A 27,101-nucleotide genomic window follows, 5' to 3' on the forward strand; every position below is an offset into this window, starting at 1 on the left:
GGAGCCTTTTTGATCATTAGCTTAACAAGCCAGTCGTGGTTTATACAAGTTATTTCACTCTCACTCACCTCCCCCCCCCCCACCCCTCCCCGCCTGCCACACACACCTCCTTCTAAGCAATGCTTGGTCATTGCTACTCTGATTCCTTCCCTAGCAGTTCCTCGAATGAAGTTTTCAGCAGCAGAAAGAATGAGATAGGCACAAATATGGGCGATATTTCAGAGGTGTAAGTAGGTAGCCTTGGTAATCAATTGGATGTGACGTTTGAAGTTGAGATCAACCAGGACACCAAGGTTGCAAACTGTCGGGCTGAATGCCAATAGGCATTCAGGAAGGGGGGTGGGATCAAGAGCAAGGATGCAGAGTTTTTAAACAGGGACCAAGCTGCAAGGCTTCGGTCTTGCCGGCATTCAGGTGTTAATGTCATCCAGAGCACAGATGAAAGATTATCATTCCTTCAATTCCCCCTCCACCCATGATCTGCATTTGAATAACAAACCAGAACACTGCCCAGGTGCAATCACTTTCTTAGTGATTGTCAATACCCAGTAATTCACAGCTTTTATGGCTACAGTCTGCCAATCACCTGAACTGAAAGAATCTCATTTATTTACAAATGAAACTATTCACAACAGATTTAGTCACATAAAAGTGCTTCTTTCTTGCTTTATTGGTGTTAGAGGGGTGTTGGTCAGACATTGACCTGAGTGAATCTGGCAAGTTATTTGGTGTTACCATCAGCTGTGCAAGACTGAAGCGTCTGGAGCCAGTGGCATAGAGCAATATGAAAACAGCTTACCTGCACAGACCTTAATGTCAGCAGCACAGTAGGTGCGAAGGTTGTCATATAACCTCAATGCAACATTTAAAATATCAGACCTGATAATGCACTGGGTGGGGCGGGGAAGAGCACCATGATTTCAGCTTGTACACTCCTCCAGCCCTCCGAGATCTCTGCGCTCCTCCAATTCCGGCCTCTTGCGCATTACCGATTTTCATCAATCCACCATTGGCAGCTATTCCTTAAGCTGCCTGGGCCCTAAACCTCTCCCCTTCTCTCTCCTCCTTTATGACGCTCCTTAATACCTACCTCTTTGACCAAGCTTTTGGTCACCTGTCCTAAAAATCTCCTTATGTGGCTTGGTGTCAAATTTTGTTTGACAACACTCATGTGAAGCACCTTGGGACATTTTACTATGTTAAAGGCGCTATATAAATGTAAGTTGTTGTTGCATGTAGTAACTACCGTAGGTATTGTCGTCACACTGACACCACTGTGCTTTTGAGGTTTCTTTCAAATAGCAACTCAGTGTGAGGGAGCCCATTTATGAAGGGATGATCATTTAAGGTTATTTGGTAGAGGTGCAGGTTTTGTAATGTTTTTAATCTAACAAATCACTTCAACTTTCAAACTTTAGACAACCCAAACTTTTAAAACTAGGTAAGTCAGCACAATTTATGGCACCCATCAATTTATTTAAAAGGAGAAAAAAAATTATATTTTCCTAAAAAAAAATTATTCTTGGCAAATCAAATTCTTCAAATCATGTCTAAGAACATCTGTTAATATTCACTCCTGCCAAGTTGATGCAAAGAAAAACAAAAAAGATTTTGGCAGTGTTTAAAATGATTGCAGTATCCCCCGACTGCTTTTCTAAGTGGTAGGAATATACTAAAAATGGCAACGAGGCAGGCCTGCTTGTTTACTTTGGCAGGGAATCCCCTCAAGATGTGCCAAAAAAATTATATACTTATATAAAGCATCTGTTTTCAGAAATGAGAATATTGAAAATCATAAGTATTGGAGCCTCTGCTGTCAAAAATGGCCATCTCACTTATTTGCAAATAGGAAAACATTCTTAAATAATGGGGTGTACTCATATCTTCCATTAACAAGCAGTTCGGAGAGAATTTCCAGCTTTCTATTTGCTAGCCAATAAATCAGTATTAGGGGGAGTCCCGTCACACTCCTTCCCGCATCAATTATTCTTCCACCTCCAATTTTCTTGCTTCTCTTCCTGAAGGCACCAAATTACTGAGGTATATTCCCATGGGCACCAGCATCCCTCCAGTTCCTTGTGCTTTCTTCATGTGTAACTCTAAAGAGTGAATGTCAGCAGGGAAGTCAACCATCCGGAAACATCACAGTCCTGCCTGTCTTGTTCACGTTTGCACACTTTCCGTACAGGGTTCATTGGCTAGCAATCAGGAGCTGAAAACCAGAGTGATTTTCTTCCCTCCCTCACCCAGCGGTGCTGACGCCAGTTACAAGCTACTGCCACTTTAGCAGAGATTGGCTAACTCAGCACAGACCCAGAATTGAACCCAAGATCTTCCCAGTCCATGTGACTCAGTTCCACTTTGAGCAGTGCATTTGTTATTGGAGGTGCTCGGTCACATTTTTTAACCCATTAAGGACTGTAGCAGAAATTCTGTACCGCATTGATAATTATTACGTGACTGCAATACACGTCAATTAGTTTCTTTTGCCAGTAATCTACTACCAAAAAAAATTGCCATGCACTTACTTATTATAAGCTCTTCTGTCACTATCTATTATTATTTCACCCCATATCACACTATGATACTGGTTGCAAAAAAAAGTGTAAATGATAATATCCTTTACCACATAGAATAGCTTAACAAATAGTTGGCAGTGAATTTAAAATGGAAAATTCAATCTCAAAGATATGCTGACATTTATAAACAATTTGTGTGTATCTGTTGCAGGTTATGAGCCTTTTAACTGGAGAAGGTTGTGTGTTCGAGTCCCACTCCAGGAACTTGATCACAAAATCCAGGCTGACACTGCAGTGCATTGCTGAGGGAGTGCCGCATTGTTGGAGGTGCCGTCTTTCGGATGAGACGTTAAACCGAAGCCCCGTCTGCCCTCTCAGGTGGACGTAAAAGAACCCATGGCATTCTTCGAAGAAGAGCAGGGGAGTTCTCCCCAGTGTCCTGGCCAATATTTATCCCTCAACCAACATCACTAAAACAGATTACCTTGTCATTATCACATTGCTGTTTGTCTTTCTTTCATTTATGTAAGTCTTTCTTTCTTTTATACCTTCTACATAACCGTCCACAGTACACTGCCTTTCCAGGACCAGTGATTCTGAAATCTAAACACAGTGGAAAAATTACTGCAATCAGTTGCTTGCTAAATTATCCTCCAGCATCTGTTTTTCTGCCTCTGACATGTATGATTATGATTCAGTACATTACAGTGGACTGCATTTTTGTAAATTACTTTCCTTGTCAGCTGACAATATCTCAACCGTGGCATCAGTGCTCTGTGCTGATAGGTAGCATGGTTTTAGCTGATTAAACATCAGCAGTACCCTTGCTCGGGAGTTTCTAAGCTGTGGCTGTTGCCAACCTGTGCCTAAGCTAATTGGACTTGGGTAAGTGAGGTGTGCCCTGACAAGGAGAGTGTACAAGCATATTGGGTGAACAGAAGCCCTCTGGATTTCTCAGTAGCTTCTCATGGAAACTCTTAAAACAGGATGAAGGGTTTCTACATGCACCGACATCCAGCTGGACCCCTTCCCACAAATGAAAAAAACCAGAGGATTCTGAAGGGGAAAGGTCCAGGGAGTGTGCTCCAGGGTATAATGCAGTCTTGGGATTCAGGAAATAAGCCAAATCCTCTCAATGCATATTATACCCTTACTGGTCATGATGTGGAGATGCCGGTGATGGACTGGGGTTGACAATTGTAAACAATTTTACAACACCAAGTTATAGTCCAACGATTTTTATTTGAAATCTACAAGCTTTCGGAGGCTTCCTCCTTCCTCAGGTAAATGTCAGGAGCTCCTTGAAGCCTACGCATTACTGGTCAGTCTATGTAGAATATAGTATGTCCCGAATTACCCTGGAATCTACTACAATTTTTGCCTTCTCATAAACTGCATGATGTCACTACAAAAGAATACCCTCCATGAAAGTAAGCTGCTCTTATCTGTTTTAATTCAGATATCAGCGTCCATGAGCTGCTTCTTAGCATTTCGTGGTTAAATCTATTTTTCTGTAGCTTGATGGCAGACTCATACACTGATGTCCTGAAATCCGAATTAAAAAAATATAAAAGTAATGTAAATTAGCATTGATTACGGAGGCACAGCACAATGAAGCATTTAAAACTCAAACTCCATCCTCAATATGTATTTTATGCAGAAGTACAGACACAAGGGACTGAATTACAAAACTGTAATCTAAAGCTAAGTGTTCAGATAGTGTTCAAAGATGTTTATCACATCCCTTGATTGGGTTATGGACTTGCAGCTCACTCACAGGTATCCATTATGCTAGATGTAATTTCTTGTCAGCTTAAAATGGACCGCAAATAGATTGATGTTCTTATGCACTAAAGGGCAATTGTGGAAAATACAACAAGGCTAGAATTTCACCAGCAAATGTAACACAGTGCGTGAGCATCCAAGATTTCTAATGTGGTAACCTGGCTGAACCTTCTGCTACTTGTACAGACCTATTTAGCTAAATTTTAATTGAGGATGTGAGTCATTGAATGGTGCAAAGTTGATGATTTATAATAATCCCGCTGTATGTGCAGAATAACTAAATGGAATAGGTTGTGTTCATTGACAACTAGGTACCAGGTCATAGTGCCATGCCAATAAAACTGTGCACTTTGCATTGGTGTATCAGGATTACAACTGAATAATCAGAAGGAAAACTCCTTAAATGATTTTTAACAGGCCAGCGCCTCATAGTGGCTCAGTTAATAAAGGCAGTGTATCATTTGGCCTTGCACGCCAGAAGATGTCAGTGAGTGGTGATTTTTTTCATTTCAGTAGGGAAGCAATTGCCCTCAGTGCCCAGGGAGGGAGGAGAAAATCAATCGGGGTTCCTGCTCCTGGTCATTATCCAGTAACCCCTGCTGGGAAGTACACGAGTGGACAGTGGGTAAAGGACATGATTGGGCACAACATTAATACCCACCATAGTCAAATAGTGACTGCTGATGCTCACTGGGCTCATAGATGATAAAATGGCAACCAGGGCAAAATGCACCTGTGGAATTGCACCTAGTGCGAGTATATGTCTTCAAGTAATATGGGGGTACAAAATTGATAGACAAAATTGGCAAAAAAAAGTGGATGGAGTCTGATTTCCCGTATTGCACAGAAGGAAGTGAACCAGCTTTACTTTTTTTTTTATTTTAAGTACGTTCCAGCCTTGAAAGCATTAAACTGATCCCACTGTCCCCTCAATTAAACTTGTAACCATTTAATTCCAATTAAATTCTGTCCATCAAATTGTTCAAGCTGCTGAACTGCTGGAGTGTCTGTCTTTAATACTATTGGTGGGGACCATTCTGCCATTACAGGGCACCTTTCAGATGCAAGTTATGAACGCTGATGTCAGCCATTTGAACAAAGTAATTTATTGGTGGTTTTCTGTGGCAGCTGTGAAAACCATCGGAGTTTCTACCCAAATTAGTACCAAAAAAAAAGCTTGGAATTAGTCCCGGAAAATGTCATAATAAAACTGTAAAACATTACAAATGTCTGCACAAGATTTAATTTGCAGCTACTTCCTCTGATCCCGTATTACATGTCACCAAGCTCGTTACTGAACTGAATACCTGGCACTGCTAATGAAGCAAAAATCTGGTTGCATTTAACTCTGGGTCTTGGTTTAGTGCTAATACCAAAGGAATTTATAGGAGGCCCAATTTGCAGACAAGTTTCCTAACACTAGGATATATTAACGTATTAATGGCAAAGTGCAGCGTGTGACAACCGAAGGCATTTTGTAGTCTTAACTGTCTCAATAAGAACCATTTAGTGAGATACAGTCATAGTATTAAGAAGTTATGCATAGTCATAGTATGGGTTTTTGCAATCAGAACAGAATGTGAAAATATGGGGAACATTTGGCTACTCAAAGCCTATTCCCAAATGCCAACAATACCAGACATTCAGCGGTATTTATACAAAAAGGCACCTAGAATGCTGCCGCAAAAGCATGTCCGTTCCTTCACTTTGGTCACTTTCTTCTGGCTTTGTCCAGTACCAGCCAATCTCTGATCCAACGTAAAAACAGCAGCTTCAAACTGAATGCTTCAGCTCATCTTGGAATGGATTCATCTCCTAAAGCTACAGTGAATTATACATTGTAAAAAAAAAAGATTAAGTGATATTTAAATAATCCTCTGTATACTATTTACAAAACAGTATCCCCCCACTATATACTCATATTGACAGTACTCTTTTGCTTAAAACAGCATTAAGCACTTTCGAATTAGTTATGCTCTTGGAATATATGATTATGTGTTAACTATACATAGAGTCTTGCTCATAGACCACTAACAAAATGTTTAAAGAGAACACACTTAGCTGAGAATACAAAGACATACAACTAAAACAATTAGAAATTGTTCAAAGTAGATTCCTTACGTTTTACTGCCAACAACGTGTTTCCGTGACAACATGCAACAGAAGTAACAATGTAGGGGTTAGTTTCATCCAGCTGTGCTTGCTTAGGTATTCTAGTGTCCTCTTCTTTCCTTCCCAGTCTTCCTCTGGCACCCTTTCCCCATGTATACACTTCACCTTCTGTTAAAGTAAAAGGAGATGCTTTTGGCACCCTGTAGTAATACACTCCAATTTTTGCTGCTTTATTCAGACAGGAGGTACTGTTCTATAACTAAGATGCTAGTTTTGCAAAACTGGTAATCATGAGATTCTCAGAGGTGCTCAAGTTCAAATATGTAAATCTTACTGAGTGGAGCTCTCCTGATAGTTCAGTGGCTAAAAGTACTGTCTAGAATGATAATATGCCACGTAGACCAGCAAAATCCCAAGTTCTATCTTTGTCCAGTTCTATTTTTAGCTGATTTTAGCTGAGACAGCAGTTGGGTGCAACAATTAGATTCAATGCCCCAGGGCTGGGAGATACTTTCAGCTGGAATTCCTGCTTCTCCTTGTTACCTTGTGACTGCTGGAAAGAACACACATGTGGACATCAGATGTGGATAGAATCAAGGTCAACCACCATGCCCCCGAAGGTTGTATAGCTTGTTGACATTCACTGTCTATGCTCACAATTGAAGAATGACCACTTGGGCACGATACCGTAAGGCAACTTGCGCCCATGGAACTGTATCCCTGCAAAAGGTGATGCCTTCAAGAGAGGGGGATGAAAAAATTGGAGGGGGTGTGGGATAGACAGACGATAGATAGATAGAGAGAGAGATATAGACAGAGAGGCACTGTGGCAGGCAGACAAAGAGAAAAAAAAACTCATTGATCAGCTTTTCTAAGCTAAGGGGCATGGCACTGATAACAAACAACCACCATTTAAGCATGATACTAGAGGCCACAAAAGTAAATAAGGACCGGATAGTCCGTGTCAAGGATTCACTTTGATCATTACTTCCAAAAAACAAGTCTAAAACTAAAGGGTTCACTCACTGAGAGCACCATTGATTGCTGTTGGAGACAATTAACAACTTTTTTATTGCCAGAGGATGCTGCATACCTTGCTGAATGGAAATCTACTGATTCCTTTTTTCCCATTCCAATTTATTCCCTTTATCCTTTCTTTTCTGAAGTCAGTGACTTGTATCTGGATCTATATAAATCAGAGTTAGTGACTGAAGGATTAGCATTGACCATGTCAACATTTAACAATAGGTTAGTTAGGTGGTTGAAGGAAAGGGATATGGGAAGAGTGTGAGCTTGTGAGATTAAGACTACTGCTCATGTCAAGGATAAATTCAACACACACTGTTTGGGCCAAATGGCCCATTTCCCTGTTGTAATTTCTATGCAAGTCCCCCAAACTGACAGAAAGACCACCTGTTCCTAGCTTCAATCAAATTCTATTTCACTCCCAGCTTCAAATACATTGTTCCTGGCATGGATTCATTTTGGCCTTTACTTCCAAAAACAAGTCGAAAACTGAAAGTTTTTCACTCACCGAGAGCACCATTGATCGCTGTTGCACACTATTAGCAACTTTTTATTGCCAGAGGATATTGCATACCTTGTTGAATGGAAATCTACTGATACCTTTTTTCCCACTCCAATTCATTCCATTTATCCTTTCTCTTCTGAAGTCAGTGACTTCTATCTGGATCTATATCCACAGGCATTTGCAGCTACTCATTACCTTATTCAAATGTTGAGTCTTTTATTCTGATCCTGGACGGCAAGGGCTAGATTTTTCACTTGAGTTACATTTCCCCGGACTTGAGCGGACGGAGACAGAAGCTTCTTCAGCAGCCGTTCCCCACTCTTCCCCACCATTTCTGGGATTTCCCACTGGTGGTGACAGGGGAAGAACAATATGTCCATCCATATATGGGCGACTGTGTTGTAATGTTATGACAATAACAAAAATACATCATTCAACATATTTTTCTTCATTTGTGCCGTAACAATGAGCTTCATACCTGGATTCCTGCATTACTATGGATGGTGGGAGGACCGTCAAAATTTAAATAGCCGAAAAGCAATTGATCGCAGAGTGACTGATTGCATAGGCCTAGGCACGGTTTTATTTAAATTTAATTTTTTTCCCCCTACTTTATCAGGCAGCACGTCACGCTGCAATAGGCTTTTGAGACCTGCTCCAGCTAACCTCTGCCCCCCTCTACACTCCTCCGAGGCAGGCTCACAGCCAGAGAGTCGGCCTAAAATGCAAATGATCCTGAGGCTGGGGTCGGGGGTGCCTCTTTGCAAAAAGGGAAGTTCCTGGCCCAATCGTTACCAGCAGCAGGAACCCTGGCTGATTTTTCCCCTCCCTAGATCAGGGCTGCCACAGCCAGTTGTTGTGCTCCTACTGCAATTCCAGCTGAGAACAGTTAACTCAGCACAAACCAAGAACTGAGATTTTGGGATCTTTCTGGTCGGCAAATCTCATAGTACATTTACCCACTGAACCATTAGGACGGCTACCTGTGTTTTTTTTTTATTCTTGTAAAAAAAAATCTCCCAATTTAAAAGATCTCTTTGCTTCCCTGGGTGTTTGAGTCAGCAGTAACAAGCAGTGCGGAAATGATTAGCAACAAGAGGCTGTTAACAACCTCTCCAAAGCAATGGAAACACAGTGAAACTCATCTTTCCTGTACACAAAATAATAAAAATTAATTAGTCCTAGGATTCAGATATCGGTGCAATGTTCAGCACGTTAGACATAAGCTGTTTGATTACTGGTGTCTACTTTTAACTGCAGGCAGCAAAGCGAAAAAAGGGCAGATTTTAATGATATAAATTTCTTGCATTTCCACAAATGAAGGCTTCATAATGTTCAGCACAATCATAATATTAAGAACAATAGTTTGATAGAAAGTGGTTTATAACCTCCACTGGGCCATGTAATGATTCTAATAACCCAAAGGCTACTTTCAAATATTTTAAGGGAATGGATTTATCAAGATTAGTGTAATTTTAAAAGCTGGAGTTAGCTGTCCATTAGCAATAATTTGATAGATCAGTCCAAGGGAGTGATTTAACTGTTCATATCACTGAATATTAATTTGAGCATCACTACTGAATTTATTTTTCAGCATCATTCAGGACTTTAATAAAATGCTAATTATCATTCCAATGATCCTGTTTCTACATACCTGCTCCAATCGCTGCTGTGAAAGCATCTCCACAAGCTACCATGGTAACCTTTACTCCACTCAGGTCGGAGACCAAGTATGGTAAACGATTATTGCGACGTGCGTTGGTGCCCAGCTGACCATGTTGGTTACTGCCAAACGTATAACATTCTCCAGTTTCTGAAATGAATAAAGACAAAGACAGTCACCTTCTTTCTGAATCCTTAAATAAAAGGCTAAGTTGGACAGCCTGATGGCACAGCTCAGTGGTGTACTAACAGAGAAGTGGCTTAGTATATAGGTTTGGTACTAGAATCAACCACCCAAGGTATAGTTCTAGTTTAGGTCAAGGGGAGGAGGAAAAGATGGAGAGAAAGGTTGGCACCAAATATAATTAAAGCACTTTATGCTGGAGAGGAGGTTAGGAAGAGTCAGCGTGCATTGCAGTTGCTCACCTCTTCGCAACTGGCTCAACAGCAGCATTGGCAAAGGTCTGGGTTCTTAGTTGTGTATGCCAATGGTGAATGCCCTGGGGAGCTTCAGGGAGCCATTAAAATAACAATTTGCATTTGTATCATAGTATGTTACAGCACAGAAGGAGGCCATTCGGCCCATCATGCCTGTGCCGGTTCTTTGAAAGAGCTATCCAATTAGTTCCACTTACCTGCTCTTCCCCATAGCCCTGTAAATTTTTTCCCTTCAACTATTTATCCAATTCCCTTTTGAAAGTTACTATTCTGCTTCCACCACCGTTTCAGGCAGTGCATTCCAGATCATAACAACTCTCTGCGTCGCCTCTGGTTCTTCTGCCAATCACTTTAAATCTGTGTCCTCTGGTTACCGACCCTTCTGCCACTGAACAGAGTTTCTCCTCATTTACTCTGGACTACTATCGCACCTTTAATGTGGAAAAACATCCCACGGTGCTTCACAGAAACATAAATCAAACAAAAACACATTTCAGGTCAAAGAGAATTTAATTGCTGTTTGGTTGGGGAACTTTACAGATAGAATGTGCTCCTCAGTTTCAGGCTACAGCAGAGTAGCATCTAACATTACATTTTAAAATTGTTTAGCATCTGTCACAAAGTCTGATATGTGGAGTATGACGTCTAGATAAATGATTCATGAATCTCTTTTGCCATTGCTCATTATTAGCCAGATCATGCACTGTTTTATAAGGACAGGCAGTATGCCATGTAATGTGCAAGGTTAAATGCTGAAGTATAGACGTGCGCCCCTTTATGAATATTATTAGCTGTGGCTCAGTGGTAGCACTCTTGCCTCTGTGTCAGAAGGTTGTGGGTTCAAGTCCCACTCCAAGGACTTAAGCACAAAATCTAGGTTGACACTCCAGTGCAGTACTGAGTTCTGTACTGTTGAGGTGCCGTCTTTCAGATGAGACGTTAAACCGAGGCCCCGTCTGCCCCCTCAGGTGGACAAAATAGATCCCAAGGCACTTTTCGAAGCAGAGCAGTGTCCTAGCCAATATTTATCCCTCAACCAACACTACTAAAACAGATTATCAGGTCATTATCTCATTGCTCTTTGTGGGACCTTGCTGTGCGCAAATTGGCTGTCGCGTTTCCTACATTACAACAGTGATTACACTGCAAACGTAATTCACTGGCTGTTTAAATAAATGTCCCTTTGGGATGTCCTGAGGTCGTGAAAGGCGCTATACAAATGCAAGTCTTTCTTTTTTCTTTAAATGTTCTGCATTCTTGAAATCAATACCTAGATCAGGTACCTAGTCAGACTGCCTCTCATTCTTTTTTTAAAGTGTTTAAGACAACAAAGTCTAATTGCTAAGTAGAAAGAGGGTTAGGTGAATGAGAATGTAATTGTTGTTTGATCAGGGAACTTTGCCAATGGATAGTACTCATGCGTTTCTGGTCAGAAGCTGAAGCAGGCAGTGTTATTTTTTTGTTCTTGGGATGTGGATGACACTAAGGAGGCAGTACTTATTGCCCACCTCTAGTTGGCAGACCGGGCAATGCAGGCAAGTCCCTCCCTGAAGGACATTAGAAAACTAGTTGGGCTTTTACGACAATTCAGCAGCTTTTATGGTCATTTTCTGACGTCAGCCCACAAATTGACTTCAGTTTCACAACTTGCCATGGTGGAATTTGAACTCACGATCTCTAGGTTACTAGTCCAGTATCATAGGCACGAAGCTACTGTACCCTAAAGTCGTTGGTTTTCTCTTTTTAAGACTGTTTTGCATCTATAACAAAGTGCGATATCTAAGCAAATGGACATTCTGTTCTTAATATATCACGAGTGTATCTCCTGTATCGCTGATCATGGTAAATCAGAGCATTATTGTACTGTGTAAAATACAAAGCATCATTCTGCTGCTAGAGGATAGCTGTGCCCCCATCTTAAGGCTACAAAATCTAATTGATGTTAGTAAACATGGAGTTATACTCATTCAAAGGTTAATTGCTGGAGATCAGAACACTGGCTTTGATTGTGGGAATATCAATTAAGACCCTGCAGACATTACAGTTCTGGTATTTGTGTTATTAAAGAGTTTTTCGTGTATTGCAAACACCAGCTTTTATATATATTTTTAAGTGTGACAGCAAAATTTGGCATTAGACAGTGTGCAACATCAGAAGTGTGATGAACAAGAGTGGGCAATTAAGCAAAGTTTTTATATTATGGATGAGAGAAAGGCAAAATCCTGACGAGTGATTGAGTATTTTCATTACGTTGTAGGAGGCAGTACAACAGGACGCAGCCACTGAAAGCTGCAACAAAAGCTTTCTCATGAAATTTCCCCCAAGAGCTTAGAGAACGTGGCAGCGACAATAAGTGAGTTACAAGCAATGATAATGAGCAAGAGTTATAGAGTCAAGAGAAAGTACATAAAGCTTCTCCGCCAATACTCCATTATTGTAAAAGCCAATTTTCAAATCAGAATCTTTATACTAGTCCTCAGGTTCCATTTAGTAAGCAATGTTCATTTTCCCCTCAACCCCCCAAATTTACTCCTCCATAACACAGCCATGCTCTTCTCCCTGCCCCTACCCACCCCCCACTTTCTTTCCTCCACTCCTGAAAGTGCTGACTCATACCAGGTACCGTCCTGCAGGTGGAAATAGCCCTCCAATACCTCACCTAAGTAACCATTCTTCACTCAAGGTAGCAAGTTCCAGTGGGCTATCTGACCATATTAGGCATCACTGCCAAGCTTTAGCTGGTCACCATCCAATGTCCACACACATACACTTTCCAGTAAGGGACATCAGATAGCAATCAGTAAGAGGAACCCTAGCTGATTTAACACACCAGAGCACAAGGGCATTAAAGCCAATTGCAGTGCCCTAACTAATGCCCTGTGTGAGATCAATGCTCTTCTGTTTTAATAGGAGGACAGACAGTGTTACTACATGGTTCAGCTAATACGAGGAGCACTTAATACAGTGCCAAAATTGAATGTGTTATTGATTTTTGCTACAGAAAAGGATACCCTGCAAACAGAGGTGTAGTATACACTGTGGTTGGTAGATTCATTTGTGAAATACTACTGGAATTTAAAACCATTGATTCCTGCAGTGCAAAGCAATTATCTCAATTGCTGCATCAGATTATTTGCATCTCCTTATTTTTAAAAACTGCTTTAAATCAGAGCACACGATAGTGTATAAATGTTACTGCATATCATACTGCAGTTTTACTGCATATTATCTCGCTGCAGTTTTACCATCCTGTTCTCAGTTCTATTTTAGAACCATCAAAAATCATTTGTATTCTGTTTCATTGAGCTTTGCCACATACTGAATAATATGAATTATTGACTTAGAATTACATTTCTGCATTCCTGTTTCAAGGAAGGTGTCTAGCTTTATCACATAGAGTGGCTAATGTGTAAAATAAGCTACCTCAAAGGAGAGGTGAAAGCAGAGAATATTATCAATTTCTAACAAGTGATGGATTTTTTGTGTAGACACGGCTATTGAAAGGTATTGCAGATAAAGTATGGTATGAAATCTGTGAATTTTGAGTCTGGCCCAATGATGGAAATATTCTTAATCAGTCCTGTACAGTGCACTGTTGCTATGGATATTGGGACATGTGGCGGGATTGGGGGAAGGGGGGGGGGGGGGAAGTGGAAGAGGAGAAAGAGCAAGATGTGGGTTATTTAAGTGTATCTAGTGAGGATTTTTTTTACAATTATTCATTCGTGGGATGTGGGCATCGCTGGCAAGGCCAGCATTTATTGCCCATCCCTACTTGCCCTTGAGAAGGTGATGGTGAGCCACCTTCTTGAACCGCTGTAGTCTGTGTGGTAAATTATGGGTAATCATGGTGTCCTGGAGCTTGTTTGATTACATTAGGGAGCCAGGCTGATTATATTAGGGAGCCAGAGAGGAAGTTTCCCTCGTTCCTTACCTCCTCCAGAATTTAGCGTTATTAGTGGTTGAGGTGGATAGTGCACTCGGCTGCACCATCTAAGACAGGGGGAATATTAATAGACCTGATAGTCCTTACCTGCCCTTTTCATATATTCGTAAAATACCATCAGTGATAATGTTTGTCACACTAGAAATCACAGCATTAAAGAATTACAATAACAACTTGTATTTATATAGTGTCTTTAACACAGAAAAATCTCCAATCGCTTCACAGCAACATAATCAAAAAAAAATGGATGGCAAGCCAAAGGAGGAGATATTAGGAAACATGACCAAAAGCTTGGGCTAACAGGTGAGTTTTAAGAAGGATCTTAAAAGGGGGAGAGGCGGAGAGGTTTAGGGAGGGGATTCCAGTGTGTGAGGTCTAGACCACTGAAGCTACAGCCACCATGATGGAGCAAAGGGAGGGAGAATACACAAGAGGCTAGAATAGGGTTGCCAACTCTGGTTGGACATATTCCTGGAGGTTTCGTCACATGGCCTCCTGCCTCCAACTGCCCCGCCATCACACTCTCGCCACTGGTCACCCAATGTGTCCATCCTTGTGGTGCACAGTCTTCCTACCCCAATCGGAAAGTGAATAAATTCATTATCCGATTGGATGATTCTTGACTCTCAGTCAAACAGCATTTTTTCCCATGTCCAATATTTTTATAGCCAGTAAACAAATGTGTTCAAAGAAAATTTTTTTAAAACACAATTTTTATTTAATGCCCCTACGATTTTTCTCCCGGGTTGCTCTCAGCAGTGTCTTGGAGAATAGTCTCTAATTCCTGGAGACTCCAGGGCGCACCTGGAGGGTTGGCAACCCTAGGCCAGTAGTCAGCAGAACAGAGAGTTCAGGGGGTTGGGTGTGGGGTGAAGTGGTGGTCATAGGGCTGGCAGAGGTTACAAAGATGGGGAAGCATGACGCCTTGAAGGGATTTAAATTACGAGGATGAGAATTTTAAATTTGAGGACCGGGAGCTACTGTAAGTCAGCGAAGAGAAAAAGGTGATGGGCAAGCAGGACTTGGTGTAGGATAAGATATGGATGGTGGAGGTTTTGGATGAGTTGAAGTTTATGAAGGGTAGAAGATTTTCTCCCCACTTTTCTAACCAATTTTCTCATACCTCTCAAAGGCATTGACTCATGCTGAGGGTACAGCTACATGGGTGCCTGTCACCCTCCAGTAACTTTCCCAAGTGCCCATTATTCCTAACTCAGGAACACTGAGCAATTGCACTGGCCCTACCACTGTCCTGACCGAGATCAGCTAACTTGGCTAATTTCCACTGTTTTAAAGTACAATTGTAATACCAAATATTTTCTGCTGTATAGCAGAGGAGCATTTCAATTAAACTCTGAAATCATGTGCATTGTGGATCAGCACATTTCTAACCCAGTGCACAATAACATGAGTGATAGGATGGAGCGTCACGCAGTGACCTCTCCAACCCCATAGTGCTGTTATGCATCTGGATGAAGACCAGTATTATCAGAAATCCGAAAGCAGCTTACTAGCCTGAAGGGCTAACCTTAGAAATAATGGAAATAAAGGACAGCTTGATAATTCAAGGAGTTGGTGACCTGACTGAGAAATGAAGGTATAAGTTTAGAGTTCCAGGGCTGAGAGAATTGCTTGCCTCAGTACTTGGATCAGTTTCTACTGGAGCCAAACTGGAACATACCCGGACAGGAGAAAAATAGACATTGAAATCATTCCTACAGGGCCATCCACGGAACTGAATTGGTCATTGTGGAGAAATCCCTGGTCCAGGCCAACCTGACTTCTTCTGGGAGATACTGGAATGGGGAAAAGTAACAATGGAATATCCGCAAAGAATTTAAACGTGCTGTGAAGCAATACACCTGGATATTAAAAATGATGAGCACAGAATTTGAAAGGCATTTTTGGTAAGTTTAATACTTCGGTATTATTTTAAATATATCCTGCATGTGGACTATTGGGTAAACGTTGCAAAGCCTCATACAACAAGTAGTGCCTCAAGTGCAGCCAATGCATATCAGAAAGTTGCAGGCTACGGGCACAAGGCTTGCAAAATTTATCCTTATATCTTTCCTACAATTCCTGGGATACTGATCCACAAGCACTACCAGCCCTTCAGCACCTCAACATGTGGCCGTTATTCATGCATGAGCCAAGATCGTGAATGTCAGCATTACAAAAGAGCCCAATCCTGTTCTCACCCAGTACCCACACAAATGTACTTTCCATCATGCGTCAAGGTCAGGACTGGGAACCCTGGCAGATTTTATTCCCTTCCTGCACTAGTAGCACTATGGGCAATTGTAGCTTTCAAATTGCTGCATCGCCTGAGTTCAGGTAACTCAGCACAGACCAGGGACCAAACTTGATGCATTCTGCACTGCATGCTCTTTACAACTAAGCCATCAAAGGAGCCAAGATGGTTGTTTTTGAAATGGCGGCTCTCACCAGTGATTGCTGCAGAATGTGCTGTCCCAACGTCCACATGCACAATACTTCCTTCATTAAGGGGGTACGATTGCACAGGAGTGAAAATATGAACTTCTTCAACTTGACTAGAGGGATGAGGATCCTCCGCTGCAGTTATGTTATCCAAACCAAGCTTGTTATATCTGGGAAGTAGAAAGTTGCTTTTTAGTTGATGTACGGTAACAAAACCAAATCCAATACAAAAAATGTACTTTAGCATCTATCATTGTCACACACCTTAAGAAGGTAGTGGTGAGGCGGCTCACCGCCACCTTCTCAAGGGCAATTAGGGATGGGCAATAAATGCTAGCCTTGCCAGCGACACCCACATCCCATGAATGAATAAAAAAAATCCCTGTAGCTGGCTCAAGGAATGGCTCAAGGTGGCTTCACCACCTGACAGATGCTGGTAAACTATCTTGATAGTGAGGAATACTTTTTTTTGATCAGCCATGTGTCTAACATGCATGGAACATAATCACCATGTTTAAGAGTTTCCAAATCAAGCTACTGAACAATCTACACCCATGTGTAGGGTTTCTATTTGCCCAATAAAGAATGTACATTCTCTCCTAGTACAAATACAATCCATTTACCCAAGTCTAGAGCCTAGGCGTAGGTTGCAAAGCCGAGGCTTAGGGATTCCATTGTGTCCATAAGGATCCTCCTGCTTGGCCAGCTAGGATCATTCTAGCCATTGTGACATTGGCATGCAGGATTATCTGGAGCCCAGTGGGAAGAATCCCAGTCCTGAGTGACAAGTCTATCCCTCCAGGTTCTATTTGAGAGACAGGATGGCTGGCCAATCAATAACAGTGTTCTGGAGTACTAAGAACCTGGTTGATTCAGGTATAGGATTACTCAGTCTCCCATAGAAGGCTGACTTGGTTCCAATTTCCATTGCCAGGCATGTCACCTTGAAGTCATCTCAACCCCCCAAAGAGATTCCGCTTACCTCCCCCTCTCAAAGAGAATTGTCACCAGTTGGCCATTAAACAACTGACAAATGTGGGCATGAGATCTCGCTACTGCCAGTTGTCCCTCTGAAGTGACATCACGAGTAGTACAACTCACCATAAGGTATGTGAGAACACTTCCACCATCTTCCTAACCACAGCATGGACATATCATAGCCCATTCAACAGTGGTTCCGAGCTTCAGCACCAGTTATTTGCCTCTGCATCCCATTCATGGTAGGTATCAAGCCCTGGACACATCACCACGTGTTTTTATGCCTGGCCTCGAGGTAATGCCTTCCAGCAGCTGTTGTCTCAATTCTCAGAGTTTCCTTATCATATGATGGGCTTCTGCCTTCAGTGTGGTGCAAGCTCCTAAACAGGGTAGCTAGTACCCTGCCAGCCACCCTGCTGTTCTAGACATCCAATGCTGTGTACCAGGCATATTCATCGCTAACTGTTTAATACTGGTCCTCATGTGAGGGGCTTTGGCAAAGAAAGTTCCTGTTGTATGACTGATTCCACCTCCAGGTGGTGACAGGTTGGTGTAGACCAGAACCCTCCCTCCCTGTACGATCTTCCCCTTTTTTCCACAAATCCACCTCACAACATGGCCCTAGATCTTGCATGTGGGCTACAGAACCTATCCGTTGCATGTCTAGAAGTTCCTAACCATAAAGAAACACTGTTTAGCCTGGCTTCTGCACCACAAGTTTAACCTGGTGGGATTTTGCTGTCATTGAAAAAAAAGCCATTGCCTCTTCTCGGCCCGATGCCAGAGGATTGAAGTTGGTACCCACCAAAGCCAAGATATGAATAATTGGGACAGATAACACTTGTATATTCCAATCAATACTTTTGAGGTATTCTCTTGATCTAAGCCAGGCCATAATACCACACTTGGGTGCACCCAACATCATATCCCATTGGTAGCCCATTTTTCAAGACGGTGAGTGGAATGCTGTAGATTCCTAAGTATTCCTGCCAGCAACACAATATTTTTAGAATTGCCTAAAAACAGACACCTGAGGCCATTTGTGCAATACCATCCATCACATCACTGGTGATGATGAAGATATCATATAGCATCGGTGACAGTGGACAACCTAGCCTCACTCGTCTTTCAAGAGACAGGTTCACTGAGTCTTTCCTCTACCCTTACATAGATTTTGGAGCTAGAGCAAACATTCTGGATAAAACCCAACATTTGGCCTTGTACTCTCATCGATTAGGATGTAATAATTATGTGACACTAAACTTACATTTTAAAAGCTTAAAATTTGTAAGACAGAGAAAGACTAAAGGAGGTGAAGAGCTCCACAGTTTTGAGAACCCGGCAAAGAGTTAGACTGTGCGATGGGTCTGTATTTCAATAGAGTGAGGATATAGGAAGAAGGAAGAGCTTGTAGCATAGTGTAGTTGAAGCTTAGAAGGAACAAGAGAGGAAAGTTCAGAGGACCACTGACCATAGTATTGACAAAATAGAGAAAGGTTGTGATTGAGTGAGAGACATCACATATTAGATGATAAACCTTTCTCATTATCCAGTCAGGGAGTACACGAGAGATGCAAGAAGAACCTCCCGAGATATGGGAGCAGTATTCAAGGCTTGGACAAATTTGGGTTTGAGCAATGGTTTGAAAGTAAAGGCATTGGATGAGTACACCTGCTTACCCCCTCAGTCATGATATGGTGTGGACCAAATAAAAGCTAAAGAAAATAGCAGAGTTTTTCTTAAAAATTATTTTGAGTTTTAGGATTTAATTGTAGATCAAAGGCAATTTCATTTCTAAACTAAGGGCTCTCTACAAGCATATCGGAGTAATACACAGATTTACAGGGAGACACCATTATATGGGCACAATATATTTATTAACAAGTACTTTTTTAAAAAACTTAGTAACTATATACTGTTGAAATGGTGTAGTGTATTTCAAAGCCGTTAATTTCAAATTATAATCAATCAAAATATAATTTTCTTGGATGACATTGTTGAATATTTGTAAATTTGTTCTGCACACCCCATTACCTGTTACTCCCACAGGCCAAAATGTGATTCCGTGTTGTGAGAACCATTGAACAGTCAATTCCGCACAAAACTTTCAGGGCCTCATGTTCTGAAGGAACATTCACTTGCTGAGGAGAATTGTGCGACTCCTGAGTTCCCAAGCCAAGCCGACCTTGTCCGGAAATAGAAAAAAACAATCAAGAGCCTATATTTCTAACATGTTCTGATAATTCACTTTACAACTTAAAACAAGAGCCTTAAGCAGTCTTGTTATATCAACAATTATTATATGAATAGAATGGAATTGGAGACCTCAGACTTCCTGTCGTGTTAACTTGTCTCACAGACCATGTAGAGCTTGTTAGCATTTTAAAGGATGAATTATGGATCACAAAACAAAACAATTCAAATATAAATAAAATAATGGTTGGTTGGAAAAGCTGACAGATTTGATTGGGGTTTTGAAGGCTGCCTATTCACAAGTGGTCCAGCTAGTTAGAGACGTATAAGCCCCAAACTACCAAGGGATTTATATACATCTGTAACTCACCCTGGCCATCTGTTTTTGATGTAATCTATACAGGTTAGTTTTGCCTTCTGGAAAAAAGCTGCATAACGGACATGACAGTTGGCAATGAACAAACAACCTGTGATACCTGTGAATTGCACAATGACAGGAAAATAATTGCATATTCTGCTACAAGAGTGTAAAGAGCATGGAGTTTACAGGGAAATATGAGCAATATAGAATGTAAACAGAATTACATATCTCATCAATATGAAAATCTTGAAAGAAACGTACACACTGTGTCCTTAAGTCTATGAACATTGCTGTGTGAAGTAGCCATGTTGTGCCATGTTTATCTCCTTTGCTTTTTCTCTCTTTTGGGCATGTGTTTAAATTACTAAGTTTTGGACATTTTATAATATTCTCTGTACTTTGCTGAGTCAATAGGAGACTTATAAAACAAAGGATAAACAATTAATTTAGCACGGGAGCAATTTCAAAATAGTCAGCTTTTAGACTATTGCTTTGCATTCATATTGCTCCTTATCACATCTCTCAAACATCTGAAAGTGTTTCTGTACAATTCATTATTTTGAAGTGCAGTGAATGCTATTATGCATGCAAATGTGGCAGCAATTTTAAGCACAGTAAGATCCCAAAAGCAGCAATGAGATGAATAACCAGTTAAACTGTTTTTCTTGTGATGTTGGTTGAGGGAGGAATGTTGGGAAAATCTTAGCTCCTTGCCCCCTTCGGTCACATGACCATCTGCAGTATAAAAACAGGGCAGTTTCATGGAACAGCAGACTATAAATTCCCATACAAAGCCTGGATTACAGCGTTAGAACTCAGCAAAAAGGTATAATTTAGGCAGGCCTCAAACTGCAAGTAAGTAATGAAAGCAAGGCCTCCATTACAGTATGTCCCCCCAAACCAGACTAACTTAAAACAAGTGCCAGAGGAGTTGAAGGAGAGATAAAGGTGTGATTTTATGATAAGGGCCACCCCGTCACCATGGTGGGTTGGGCAGGGCAGTTAGTGGAAAGTACAGCCAGGTGAAGAGGCTTTGGTAAAGTTCTCCCCACTCTTGTGGGTCAGTGCCACTCTGGGATTCCTATCAGGGTCCTGCTTTTGTTGCTGCTGCTGCTGTACGCCAAAGCAATTTAACAGAGTTGCATACTGTGGGCAGGAATTCCTTATCTCATGACAATTCCCATCCACACTATGCAACCACATTCAGTCATTTCAGCTTACAGCAACAAGACGACTTTGTTAAGAGCCCCAGAGAGGCATTGAGAGGGAAGAGCCCTGGAGCATCAACGAGGGGAGAGGGACCTGGTCTGCACTGACTTTCGTCCTCAAATGTGGACACACAAACCATGCCCCCAAAACATTGACTGTCCATGTCAAACATGAGCAGTTGTCATTCATGATCCTGTTTCTTTCCAATTTTCTCCAATCCTCTTCTGCAGGTGCTTACTCATGGTGTAGCACAGTTCCATAGGTGTTAGTCGCCCTTCAGTATCTCACACAAGTGCCCATTTTTCATGTGAGCCTAAATAGAGATATTTGGCCTTGGAGAGCATTACAACCAAGGCCTGTCCTTCACCTGATAATCACACATACACACTTTCCACTGGGCAGCACTGGACAACAAACGGCAGTGAGAACCCTAGCTGATATTTTTCCTCCCTAGTCACGGGGTGCTGAAGCCAAAGGTACCACCCCTAATGCTGTTCTGGCTACTATCAGCCATGTCAGCACAGACCAGGGAGCAAGGCTGGGACCTTCCTGTTGTATAGGCACAGGTCCATACTAGGAAGTGCATTTAAAAACAGAGCCATTACAGTAGACCTGCAAAGAAATAAGTAAATGAAAAGCTTAAAAATATAATAATTCATTTTTTTTGGCAACATGGATGGTATTCTGAGCTTGCTGACTCCTATACTCATTAGTTAATGGTACCTAAACTGCACAACAGAAAAAAAAACACCTCCCTCCAGAAATGTTTAATAATTGTAGTCAAATTAATCTTTCAGGTCAATCCTTCTTTAAATGTGAGCTGCAGCAATGCATCATGACATTGCTGGGTCATGACAGTAGCATGCTAAAGGGTTTTGGGTTTAGGAATCTGCCTCCAACGGGACTACCGGAAGAACTGGAGCAGATCACAATATAAATTGGGGACGGTGGCTTAAGGAGGTTGTTTGAATCTCACTGTCCCAGGACTTTGCAAGTAAGTTAAAAATGGTACAAAATAAGGTAAAAAAGGTACAAAAGGAGCTGTTAAAGGAAGCCAATTATAAGCCTTATCTTGAGTTGCATCAATGCTATTTACCTGGCGTGACTAAGATATTGACCACCAAATAAATTTGGAGCCTGATCTATTGACTCTGCAGTCACAACAGGGCACTGTTACTTGCTGATAACAGTGTGTACAAGTACAGATAAACCTGTCTTCAGTGACAGATGGAGACGGCAACAGGGTGACAAACATTGCTGACTGCACCCTGCTGGTACCTTCCTTAGCACGGCAAATTAAAGTCTGACAGAATACTTTTGCCTGCCCATTTAATATAGGTGCATTTACATTGCTGCTTGTTTAGTTTTGGATTTCATAGAATTGCATAGAATGTACAGCACAGAAACAGGCCATTCGGCCCAACTGGTCTATGCCGATGTTTATGCTCCACATGAGCCTCCTCCCTCCCTACTTCATCTAACCCTATCAACATATCTTTCTATTCCTTTCTCCCACATGTAATTATCTAGCTTTCCTTAAATGCATCAACACTAGTCACCTCAACTACTCCTTGTGATAGCGAGTTCCACATCCTAACCATTCTCTGAGTGAAGTAGTTTCTCCTGAATTCCCGATTGGATTTATTAGGGACTATTATATTTATGGCCCCTAGTTCTGGTCTCCCCCGCAAGTGGAAACATCTTCTCTACATCTACCCTGGCAAACCCTTTCATAATCTTAATGAGTTCTATCAGGTCGCCCCTCAATCTTTCCTGGAGAAAAGAGCCCTTGCCTGCTCAATCTTTCCTGATAGGTATAACCTCAGTTTTGGTATCATGCTAATAAATCTTTTTTGCATCTTCTCCAATGCCTCTATTTCCTTTTTATAAGAACATAAGAAATAGGAGCAGGAGTAGGCCATTCGGCCCCTCAAGCCTCCTCTGCCATTCAATAAGATCATGGCTGATCTTCTACTTCAACTCCACTTTCCCACCCTATCCCCAATTATAATATGAAGACCAGAACTGTTCACAGTACTCCAAGTGTGGTCTAACCAAGGTTCTATGCAAGTTTAACATAACTTCTCTGCTTTTCAATTCTATCCCTCTAGAAATGAACCCCAGTGCTTGGTTTGCTTTTTTAATGCTCTTATGGATTATAGGGCTCTGGTGTTCATGCTCTACCTCACTGCATCTGTACTGTGCCTCTTTCCCCTGCCAGTAGAATCAAAAACCCAGGAAAAACTGTGTCTACAATTCTGCCAGCAGGAACAAGAGAGTCAATTTTAGTTGTGCAAATAGAGAAAGGTGATGTAAGGATGCTCACCTCCCACAATCTAAACTAAACAAGTGCCAATGTAAAAGTGCCTATTAACTGAGGGAAAAAAACTTGTGGGGCCTTGAACTTTTATGCTGGTTTCACATCAGCATTCTTATGTTAACAGAGTTTACGTGAATAAATGTTATTCCAGATCAAAGGCCATACCAGCTTCATTCCACAACAAGAACTTACATCTCTATAGTGCTCTTCATGTACAGAAAGATGTCGCAGAGTGCTGGTGGGAAACAGAGGGCATCAAGCAGGAAGAAACAATGGAAAATGTTACGGTGAGGGTGAAAGTCCTGTTGAAGAGGAGGATTTTTAGATGTTTTTTGAAAGCAGAGAGGGAGATGGTAAGGTGCAGGATTTGCGGGGGCGGGTAATTCAGAGGCCAAAAATAGTGCAGGAATTAGTCAGGCTGGCCACATATATAGGATTATATAAACTATGAAAATGCATACCTAGGATAATAGGGACAACATTTTATTTACATGCAATATCCCTGACTGTAAAAAATGCAAATAGTCTCTACAGAAACTCCAACTAACATCAAATTAGAAGGTATTGAACTACAGGTCATGAGCAAGCCCGACCCCTGGAAGAATATCTTTCACCAATGACTTTTTTTTTAAAACGGCACTATTCTTGTGGCAAAGTAATTTGTACCAATTATTATCCAATAATTCACTTACGACGCAATGCCATTTTACAATATTGTAACGTTATTAGAATTTTCCCCAGTGAGGTGACCTATGGCAGTTTAACAAGGCTTCCTTTAATTAAATAATTACAAACCCTTTATATGTTTAAAAACAAGTTATTTAAAAGCTTGCAGATTAATAGCTATTTGTTCCATTCAAGCTGGCTAAAATGGTTCAGGGTGTATAGTTGCAATATCTTAGATGGTAAATTACCAAGTTTGCAACTAAAACGTTACAGGTTTCAATCTCTGAGGTCGATTTGGCCTTCCATCATCTCAAGGTAGGGGCATCACGATGTGGGTCATAAGCAATGCATCCATGTGTAGCACTACACTACCATGGAGAGTTGTCAAATAGCTTTCCTGGCTCAAAGCCAAAGAAACAGAAATAAACACTGTCCACAAGACCATACCAAAATGCTCAGAGGCCAATCTCTGAGGTAGCCCGACAATTATAGTTAGGTCCTTACTGAGAAAGGGCATTTTGTTTAACAGCAAGTTTTCTGAAAACCATCTTCAATCTAGGAGGATGTGACTGCATATTATACACTATTTTTAAAGAGACTCGGTATTTCAAACAAAAGAATCTCACCATTGTCTCCTCTTCCCCATGAGAACACTTCCCGGTCATTGGTTGCTGCCAAAACATGTGATGCCCCACACGAAACCTGGGCAATCTCATATCCAAGCAGTGCCTCAACAATTTTGGGCTGGGGGGTATGCAGAAACAGAGAGGTCACAACACATTAACTGCAAAATGCCATCTTTAATTGATTTTTGAAGAAACTACAGAGGTGGTTCCTTGGCCCCTCCCAAAAGAAACCTTTAACACAGATATAATCAGAGGTGCTGCTGTAGCTACAGTGCCAGAAAAAGTATTTTTTAAAACGAAATTATTCCGTGTTGCCAATTTTCTCCCCACTCCTATTCTTCTGAGGGCAATGACTAAATGCTTGGGTACAATTCCACAGGCAGTGGGCACCCTCTGGTATCTCGTCTAGGTGTCATCATTCATGTGTTACCCACAATAATAACAACAACTTGCATTTATATAGCACCTTTAATGTAGTAAAACACCCCAAGGCGCCTCATAGGAGCATTATCAAACAAAATGATCAAACATAAGGAGATATTAGGACAGGTCACCAAAAGCTTGGTCAAAGAGGTAGGTTTTAAGGAGCATCTTAAAGGAAAATAGAGAGGTAGAGAGGCAGAGTGGTTTAGGGAGGGAATTCCAGAACTTGGGGCATAGGCAGCTGAAGGCAAGGCCGTCAATGGTGAAGCTATGACAGCTAGTGTTGGTTGGCTATTCTACAGTGGGAGTATTGCAGCCAAGCCTGAGTTGCCAGACAGCAACTGCACCAGTGGAACCACAGCACAGCAAGAGCCCAAACATTCAGAGGAGGAAAGGGGGAGAAATTAGCAGAAAAACAGAGAACAAACTATAAGCATTTATGAAATGATACATGGACGAAAATGGTACTTACCTGAGTGACATCATTAAAAGTGCCATGACCCAGACAACCATTGCTACCATTTCCAAAGGACATTATTATCCCTCTGTCTGAAATAGAATAGTGGAAAAGTTTAAAACAAAAAAGTGCATCTCAGAAGTGTCCTGAACAGTTAGACCCTCTTCTACATATTTAATTGCAGCCCATGATGCAAAATAATAATTTGCACTCTCTGCTTAACACAATATGTTACGTTTAGTATGCTTGCTCCATGCTATAAATTTGCTTAATACACAGGGGTAACCATCTTCAAAGGAATAGTAAGATCCCTACTAAAAATGTCACATCAAATTTTCCTATCAATGGGGCCGGTGCCAAGTCATTATCCAAGGCACAGGGGATGTGACCCAGAAATATCTTTGCAAAGTACTTCCATTGGTTTGTCCTATTTCTGGGTTTTCACTTGAAATGTCAGCTGAGCACGGACTATGACAGGGCAGGTATAATATTCAGCTTTTTCACAGACTTTGCTGTACTTCTTCACATACGTGCATGACAGAAAAGGAAATACTCTTCCAAATAAATGGTTATCTTAAAGCTCCATGATCCCACAATAAGAAAGATATGCTTTTCAATGACCCAAAAATATATATTTTTTCTGTGGTCTGTGGCAAGCTGAACTTCAACATGATTACTGGCCAGACTAGGGCAAAAGATTCAGCAAATATAAAAAAAAAATTTAAAGTTGATCGGCAACAGTCGCTGCATTCTCCAAAACCTTTTGTCACTTAATCCCATCCACTGAGATCATACAAGATCATAAGATAGATAAAGATGAGAAAGGTTATTCAGCTCATTTTAGTACATCAACCCAAGAAAAACACTCGGGGCGAAATTGGTCTTGGAACCGTGCTCCTGGAAGCACAAAATGATCGATAACGAATCTGCAGCCCGTTTTACACCCCGCTCGATTCTCTTTTCCATTGACTTCAAAATCAGGGAGGGTGTAAAACGGGCTGCTGATTCGCTAGTGCCTGTTTTGTGGTACTGTCAATGACCAACCCCCAATCTCCCTTCTCCCATCACAGCATCCAACTGTTTCTAATGGTGCATACACACACCATCCCACTTCGCAGCAACACTAAAGATGGCGTATAAACAGCGCGTCCAACACTTTGAATTTAACTCCGGACCTGGCGGTCTAACCCAGTCACCTGGTGGTTTCACACCTGGACTGCAGATCACAGACTGCACTGTAATTTGAATTTTTTTTAAAAATCAATTACTGTGTGGCATGCAGGGGGTAATGCCACCATGTCTTGACATCATCGCCAAAGGACTCACCACAGCTCAGATTTGGTTTTGAAGGATCATTCGTAATGGGGCCTTCAAATCCAAAGTGAACGCAGGAGCAATTCGATTAAGTATGAATGCGCCTTTAAATGATTCCA

At 41.4% G+C, this 27,101-nt stretch overlaps 1 protein-coding gene across 5 annotated transcripts in view; it reads right to left on the reverse strand.

Annotated features, from left to right (window-relative positions):
- Nucleotides 1-27,101, reverse strand: part of nek8 (NIMA-related kinase 8) — a 60,426-nt gene that overhangs the window by 16,248 nt on the left and 17,077 nt on the right. For 4 of the 5 annotated variants that reach the window (XM_068008285.1, XM_068008284.1, XM_068008283.1 and 1 more), the window contains exons 9-15: nt 25,684-25,760; nt 24,789-24,906; nt 19,448-19,598; nt 16,442-16,605; nt 9,602-9,760; nt 6,426-6,584; nt 3,742-6,125 (exon numbers count right to left, since the gene is read on the reverse strand). In XM_068008285.1, coding sequence (XP_067864386.1) covers nt 6,097-6,125; nt 6,426-6,584; nt 9,602-9,760; nt 16,442-16,605; nt 19,448-19,598; nt 24,789-24,906; nt 25,684-25,760 — 857 coding nt within the window. In that variant the 3' untranslated portion in view covers nt 3,742-6,096. Of the gene's footprint in view, nt 1-3,741; nt 6,126-6,425; nt 6,585-9,601; nt 9,761-16,441; nt 16,606-19,447; nt 19,599-24,788; nt 24,907-25,683; nt 25,761-27,101 lie in introns of those variants that run through there. The other variant, XR_010968517.1, reaches the window with a different exon arrangement.

This window comes from Heptranchias perlo, chromosome 28 (assembly GCF_035084215.1).
Source record: "Heptranchias perlo isolate sHepPer1 chromosome 28, sHepPer1.hap1, whole genome shotgun sequence".
NCBI classification, from domain to species: Eukaryota; Metazoa; Chordata; class Chondrichthyes; order Hexanchiformes; family Hexanchidae; genus Heptranchias; species Heptranchias perlo.